The sequence below is a fragment of the Sinocyclocheilus grahami genome, unplaced genomic scaffold, assembly GCF_001515645.1.
Source record: "Sinocyclocheilus grahami isolate Dianchi unplaced genomic scaffold, SAMN03320097.WGS_v1.1 scaffold422.1, whole genome shotgun sequence".
Taxonomy (NCBI): domain Eukaryota; kingdom Metazoa; phylum Chordata; class Actinopteri; order Cypriniformes; family Cyprinidae; genus Sinocyclocheilus; species Sinocyclocheilus grahami.
Window position 1 is genome coordinate 523,344 of NW_015505601.1, and position 8,157 is coordinate 531,500.

Here is an 8,157-nt window from a genome sequence, read left to right on the forward strand (position 1 = left end):
TATGACTTTCTTCTTTCAGACGAATCCAGTCGGAGTTATATTAAAAATAGTCTTTGATCTTTCAAGCTGTTTAATGCCACTCAGCGGGTGTTGTATGCTTCAGTCCAAAAGCACTTAATTAAAATGTGCCCATCCATAAAAAAAAGTGTCTCACGTGTGTCACCTCTGGGGGGTGAACAAAGGCCTTCTGTAGCGAATCGATGCTTTTTTGTAAGAAAAAAGCGGTGCATGCGCAAAGCTGAACTCATCTGCCCGGAGCTGCTTCTGTGTACAACTGTGAGCGCAATGTACATTAAAGTGATTATTACGTTTTGAATATGGATATTTTTCTTACAAAAATGCATAGATTTGCTACAGGAGGCATTTGTTCACCATTTGTTGTGAGACATTTTTTTTTATGGATGGGCTCTTTTTATTGAACTTCTTTTGAACTGAAGCATGCAACACCCGCTGAGTGGCATTAAACAGCTTGAAAGATCAAAGACTATTTTTAATATAACTCCGACTGGATTCGTCTGAAAGAAGAAAGTCATACACCGGATGCCTTGAGGGTAATTTATGGGCTAATTTTCAGAGACACCTGTGCTCTGCGGCGGCATGTGTCGGTTTGCATGTACACATTTGTTTGACGTGCCTGCGGTCTGGTTCCCGGTCCCTGGTGAGGATGAGGCGACACAGCATAAGATCTAGAAAGCACATGCATCCCAGAAAAAAAGCCTTTAGTTTGTTTTTGTGACCACTGAGTAACCAAAATTAAATTGGAGGCTGGTGACTCTTTACGGTCATCGACCTTGTGCATGTTAACCATTTATATAATTAGTCAAATCAGATCGGCCTTTCCTTTGTGAACAATGTGTATTTAATATAAATAGCCTACACAACCAGTCAAACGTTTGGAATAATTAATAATTAATGATTTTTTACACTTTTTTTTTTTTACGAAGTCTCTCATGCTAACCAAGGCTGCATTTGTTTGTTCAGAAATATAGTAAAACAGTAATATTGTGAGTATTACTCATTTAAAATAAAGGTTTTCTATATATTTGAAGATATAATTTATGCCTGTTATGGCAAAGCTGGATTTCGAGCATCATTACTCCAGTCTTCAGTGTCACACGATCCTTCAGAAATCACTCCAACTAGTCAAATAATATATTTTCTAAATCTTCATGACTATTTCCTACTGTAAAATGTTCACTTTGAATGCATTGAAAGCTCGCCTGGTTTCTGTGCAACTCTCCCAATTCAAAACGAGGATGCACAAGTAGGATAGAAACGCCAGCGCTGATGATCGTGTTGATCACCACTCTAAACCTACATCTAAAAAAACTCTTAACTCGCTGCTGTGTGGCTCCGCCTCCCGGTCGACGTCACGTACGGCCACGCCCCCCTGCGAGAGCACAGATCCCTTAAATCCTGAAGAGCGCCTTTACTACTGTATGTGAGACGCACCGATTACAAACATGCGCTGCAAGATGAGTTATTGCCTGCCGTACTCCCCTGGATCCTCTCCTACACACTCTGGGAGGTTATTATCATACAGAGCACGATGCAGGTAAACGCTATACATTTACAGCAAGATTATTAACTCTCGAGTTGTTGCTTTGTCGCCTGATGTGCTTGTGCTTCAGCTTTTCTGAAAAGACGCTGCATTTCTCAGTTATGAATCTGTGTTAAATGTGGGTTTATGTGATATTAGATTTGTGAATGAATGTTGGGTTGTTTTGCGAAATGAGCTTGTAAAGACATGCATGTCTCAGTAGCACGAATACATCTAAACACTTGTAGTGCACTTTACATGTTGTACGTTTATACTAAAACACTTCAGCATGCAAGGTGCATATTAAGCGAAGTATAATTATTTATGATTAGTTTGCGTTAAAGAAATCTAGAAATCTAAGCCACGTTATTGCGCAACGAGCCGTAAAACTCAACTCGAGGCGTTTAAAAAAAAGATGTACTGTTAACCATACCCTAAAAACGCAGCGTTCGTGGCACAACATGCGCCCTGACGCGCGTTTTCATTGATGGTGAGCAAGAACGCGTTCGGTGTGAACGGCCACTAACAGTAGCCTTTTAAAGAAGTCTACTTTTTTCTTCTGTTTTTGTTAATAGTGGATACGTGCACTTGATATTTAGCTCTGTCTGTTGGTAGTTTTGTTTTAAACGTTTGTATTTTGCAATAGTATTATACCTTCATAACTTAATTATTTATGCACAAGTTCTGAATATATTTCCTAATGCGTAATGGATTATGATGTTGACAGCAGGGGCGAGTCTAGGATTTTCATTTAGGGGGGCTCAGCCCCCAGTGAGGGTATAATAATAATAATAATAGCCTAATAATTACAAAAATATATATATAAAATAAAAAATGTTTGATTAATAGTCGTATACTAAACTTATTGCAGTATTCCACTGTATTGCATGGATAGGTATAACATTTGAGTACTGAATAAGCCAAATTCAAGTCTTCATGATCTCACACACACACACAACCTGTTTACTGTAGGCTACAAACACAAAATTGTATTGTTTGCATTTCTAGTATTCCTTATCTCAAGTAGGCGTATGCAAACCTCTTTGCCACATGCATTGGAATATGTATTATATTGAAAGTTACATTTTCAAATGAAAATAGCAACATGATCGTTTTATACAGCATGCGTTCATATGTGCTTCATTTTCGCTGGAGGAAACAGCTGTGGTGTGATGAGCGGTGAACGCTGTGAAAACTTAGGCTACAGTAGACGGGGAACCAACCGATTATTGCTCTCCCATGATATTTTGTAAACTGGATTTATGACAAAGAACTGCACAGATGCATATATTATAACAGTATTTCGATAAACACACACCTTGTCCTCGCAGCATGCGTTCATATGTGCTTCATTTTCGCTGGAGGAAACAGCTGTGGTGTGATGAGCGGTGAACGCTGTGAAAACTTAGGCTACAGTAGACGGGGAACCAACCGATTATTGCTCTCCCATGATATTTTGTAAACTGGATTTATGACAAAGAACTGCACAGATGCATATATTATAACAGTATTTCGATAAACACACACCTTGTCCTCGGTTTCTCGCACTGAGCCCTAAAAATGGCCTAGCGACGCCCATGGTTGACAGGTTGTTTTGAAAGGGGAGTATGTGCATGCCTAATTTCTATCTTATCTCGGAGCTCTCAACACGTGTATGATTTTACATGATATGTGCTGATAAGCATAACAAGGAAATGTCATCTAAATTCACCATTGTGAAGTATTGCACACTGATAGTTGGAAGTGTGATTCAGCCGAGATTATGTAAGGTGCTTGACAGGACTTGCATATTCCTTAGAGGAGATCTCAGTGTAAACTCTTTTTTTTAAGCGCCATCTTTGTTTTCTTTCTGCAGTGCCTCTGGCGCCAGTGTTGTGGCCATTGATAACAAAATAGAACAAGCTATGGTGAGTATTTTAATGGTTTCTTTAAATAAAAATTAATTTCTGAATTTAAAATAATTGAGATATTTTACTTGGGACATAAAGGAAAGAACCATTAAGGTTATGCAATTGTCTTATGCATGTTCTGCAAGACCGCCCCTTTCCATTAAACATGTTTTATTGGAATGTCCCGGTTTTAATGCAAGTAGAAAACATTATTATTTTTTTTTTTTTAGAAGTACGCTCACTCGGGGACTTGTTTAGTAAGATTTTAACAGAAAAGATTTTAGAATTTTTATCATATGTTAATTAAACAAAAATCTTGTATAATTTTAACTGCTGCATTTTTGTGTTTGCTTGGTTTTTATTTTGTTTATGTAACTCTCTTGAATCATCCCAACTCAGTTTTTGCCATGATGATAGCCTTAGATGCTGACAAGGCATTAAAATAAATAACTATGCAAGTGTCTAAATAAAACATTCTTGAAAAGAAAACTTTTTGAAACTAAACTAAGAAACTAAACTTTTTGCCTGCAAAATCAGTCATTTTATGACAAGGGAAGGATATTTTTCGGTTGTAAAATTTAATATGGTGTGACTCCACCAAAATATAATGGTATTTATAAATTAATAATTCATGATATTTGTAAACAATACTTTTTGAAAACCTAATAATAATGATTAAGATGTGTAAAACCTTTTACTATCCATTTATTTATTTGCTTGATTGTTATAACACATGACATTTTTGGAGTCATTAAATTAAAAAAAATGTAAATCCATATAAAGCTCAATGTAATCAATCCAAATGTTGGGAGAAAGTTTTATAGAAACATTTTTCAAGTTGATGGGACCAGATTGATTTGCAAATTTTAGTTTTTATTATTAGGAGAAGATCCACCAACATATTGTTTTTGTCAAAATGCTTTATCCCTGAAACATGTTTTATTAGATAGTAGGGCTGGGTTTTGACACAAATTTCACGATTCGATTCTCATTCACAAGCTTGCGATTCGATCCAATATTGGATTATTTTGTATATATATCAGGTACAGTACATGCCAAATTTTCTCAAGGAAAAACAATCTCTCAACTAATGCTGTAAAATATACACGAGAGTCAGTTGGTTCTCCATTACTATAATATTGAAGGTTAAAATTTAAGTTTTTAAAATAATAGTTACAATTACATAATATCTCTACTTCAATTCGTTTTTTTAATATAAACATAATGGTGGCTGTCGATGGATTTATTCAAACATAAATTCAACATTGAAGAACAGTAAAATGTATAATGAATATGTTATTTCGTGCATATATTTAGCACAATGCCCCTCTCTACAGTTTATTTTTCTATCTGGCTAATGAGTTTATGGTCACCGAATATGTTTTTCTGAGGTAAATGTGACGTTACGTTACATTGTTTACAAGCAGTTATATTGACGTCTTTGCGCGGCTGAAACACAGATTGAGTGATTACATGAGACAGGATACGGATTGTAAAGATGTACTCTTTAACTTGCCTACGGATGTTTAGTCATGTTTATTTTATGCCGAAGCTGGTATTAATGTGGAGGAGATTATCAGTTCACTGAGGCGCTACAGCGATCTGTCACTCCACATTAAACCGTGTCAAAACTGCATTTATTGTTTGAATACTGCAATACAATGGACAGAATTTGAAATCTGAGACATTGTTTCATATTAAAAGCACCACAGCACAATGCTTGAGATTTATTGGATGGGAGGTGCCCTTCAACGTTCCGTCCATTAACTGAAAACAGGCGAGACTAATCGATTCTTAGGATTTAAGAATCGATATCGTTCCGTAAAAAAGAGAATCGATTAATATCGAGAAATCTATATTTTTTTACCCAGCCCTATTAGATAGTGCTGGTAAGATAAGCCAAACATAATTTATTTTTAGTTTTAAGCAAAAATGCGTCTGATATAATTCACTATAAATTTTCCACCGTTGTGCTCTCCTCCTCAGGATCTTGTGAAAAGCCATTTAATGTACGCCGTGCGCGAGGAAGTGGAGGTCTTGAAGGAGCAGATCAAGGAGCTCTTTGAGAGGAACTCGCTTCTGGAGAGGGAGAACGCAGTATTAAAATCTCTGGCCAACACTGAGCAGCTGACCCAGCTCAACAACCTCGGCAGCACTTCACCCCAACAGACGGTGGTCAACGCCATCCTACAGGAAGGAAGCAAACTCGTGGCCTTGCCCCCGCAACCCAACGTGTCCACAGCGTGAAGAACAGCAAAAAAAATGACAATCTGCAAAGGAGGTTTTGGTTTGCCACTTGCGGAGAGCCATGCTTCGTTATACGCGCTGCTTGGCTTTCCCAGTATTAGACAATCATTTTGAGAGAAGCAGACTTGGCTCCATGATGGGTGCGGTAGCTTTCTGTGGGTATGGGCTGTTGGCAGGCGCAGGCGAAAGAGTTCAGTAGAATTAGCAGGAAGCTTGTCTGTCGCTTTCAGAGTCTCAGGCGAAGCCAAACACCGTGGAAAGCTTGGGAGAGCCTCTTTAGTTTTGCTGTTTGCATATATTTATTAGAGGGCTGCTATTTTCATAATGTAAATGAACAATGTAACGGAGATCTATTATATATATATATATATATATATATATATATATATATATATATATATATATAAAATAAAGAACCGTTCTTTTGGTTTCTGAAATGTAAGATACTTGTTTAATAAGGCAATAATGTCCCCATGGCACAGTTCCAACACTAAAAGTGATCCAACAACATTGCTGATACACAATCCTGTATAGTTGAGTTGGTTCGGGGTTGAATGTACATGTGTATAGATTGTAAAGTATTAAAGTATGTTGTACAGGTGAGCAGCAGTTATCAAGTATTTTCCTTTCGGATTTAATTAAGTATACTAATTAAGTATACTTGCTATACTTTCCCTAAGTACTTAAATTCTGATTTCCAATTCTGATACGTTTTGTATTTTAGGAGCTGTGAATTAGTTCGTACGACATATTTGTAACCAAAGAAGAAAAGCTGTATTTGTTTTGTAACGCACATTTTATTGTTGTTGTTTTTTTAGTTTTTTTTAAAAACTTTGTCACCTTTTGTTTCTGATTAGCTTGTGCTGCATGATCTATCATGACTATTTTCTTACCTCATGTTTTTTATTTGTCATAATTTAAGCAGTCTGTGAACGATGTTTGATTATGGATGGTGAAGGGTGATTTTTGGAGTTAAACCCAGTAACGTAAAAAAAAGAAAAAATTGTTTTCATTTGCATGGTGTTGAAAAACGTGATGTACAGACAAATGTTTATTTCATTGCAGAAAATGTACAAAATAAATGCCGATTTATATTTCCAGGTGTAGTTCACACTGATTACTTTCAAAGAATAATCAAATAATCATCGTAATGAAATCAAAGCTGCAAAAGTGTTCACAGATGTCATTTATGTATAGGGCATGTCCTTTGTTTTCAGTGTCTTTTGTGCCTCTTGTACTATAGATGCAGCGATCTGGTTTATTTTTTGCCCAGTTTGAGCCAAACAGAAATATCGTACAATCACTGTACATCAGTCTGAGCTTTTTAGGTTTGCTTGTTTTTCTTCTTTTTTTGTTGAAGGAAATGTAGTATACAAGCAAAATGCATTGTACTTGATCACTGAGCCTTTGATAATATCTTAAAAATACCCTTGTAATGTGCTGTTTTGAAAAAGTTTAGTTTTCTGTCAGAAATAAATTGCTGTTCCATCAAGAACTAAAGCATTTTAAATGTGTTGCTATATTATTGTGCATAACTCACACAAACATATAGCACTGTATATATTAACTGACATGAATTACTGACTTTTTAAAGATGAGTTACACACTTAGCTACTTAAATGTGGACATACTATAGACTCTAATAAGACAATAGTGTCATTACCTTTACGAAAATTAATCATTTGTTAAAATAAAATACTATAGTTATAACCACAAATTAACTATGCTTTTGCTACTTTAACCATGGTCTTTATAGTAAAACAAATGGTAATCAATACACCAAAAAAACACGGTCACTACACTTTTACTACAATAAAACCATGGTTAATATCTCTAAGGTTCAATACGGCTCAACAACAGTGTAAATGTTGCAAAGTTCATCAGTTATGAAGTGAACTGAACTAGACTCTGCTGTAAAGCAGCTCTACAGAATATAACCGAGCCATTATTCAGCTCAAATCAGTTCAGTGTTGATTCATTCAGTTCAAAAACAGTGCCAACCCTGTTGAAAAAACCAGCATATGCTGGTTAGGTATGTTTTGACGCTAAGATGATGGTTTAAGCTGGTCCTTTTGCTGGTTTATGCTGGTCATGTGCTGACAAAGGACCAGCATAAACCAGCAAAGGACCATCTTAAACCAGCAAAGGACCAGCATAAACCACCAAAGGACCAACATAAACCAGCAAAGGACCATCTTAAACCAGCAAAGGACCAGCTTAAACCAGCAAATGACCAGCTTAAACCAGCAAAGGACCAGCATAAACCAGCAAAGGACCATCTTAAACCAGCAAAGGACCAGCATAAACCAGTAAAGGACCAGCATAAACCAGCAAAGGACCATCTTTTAAACCAGCAAAAGGACCATCTTAAACCAGCAAATGATCAGCTTAAACCAGCAAAAGACCATCTTAAACCAGCAAAGGACCAGCATAAACCAGCAAAGGACCATCTTAAACCAGCAAAGGACCAGCATAAACCAT

General features: G+C 36.4%; 1 protein-coding gene across 1 annotated transcript in view; it reads left to right on the forward strand.

Moving 5' to 3' along the window:
- LOC107551385 (TSC22 domain family protein 2-like) overlaps window positions 1–6,036 on the forward strand; it is a 38,025-nt gene extending 31,989 nt beyond the window's left edge. Inside the window, exons 2-3 of the mRNA XM_016232970.1 lie at window positions 3,396–3,447; window positions 5,416–6,036. Of these exons, the coding sequence (XP_016088456.1) occupies window positions 3,396–3,447; window positions 5,416–5,676 (313 nt within the window). The 3' untranslated portion in view covers window positions 5,677–6,036. The remainder of the gene's footprint in view (window positions 1–3,395; window positions 3,448–5,415) is intronic.
- The last annotated feature ends 2,121 nt before the right edge of the window (window positions 6,037–8,157 follow it).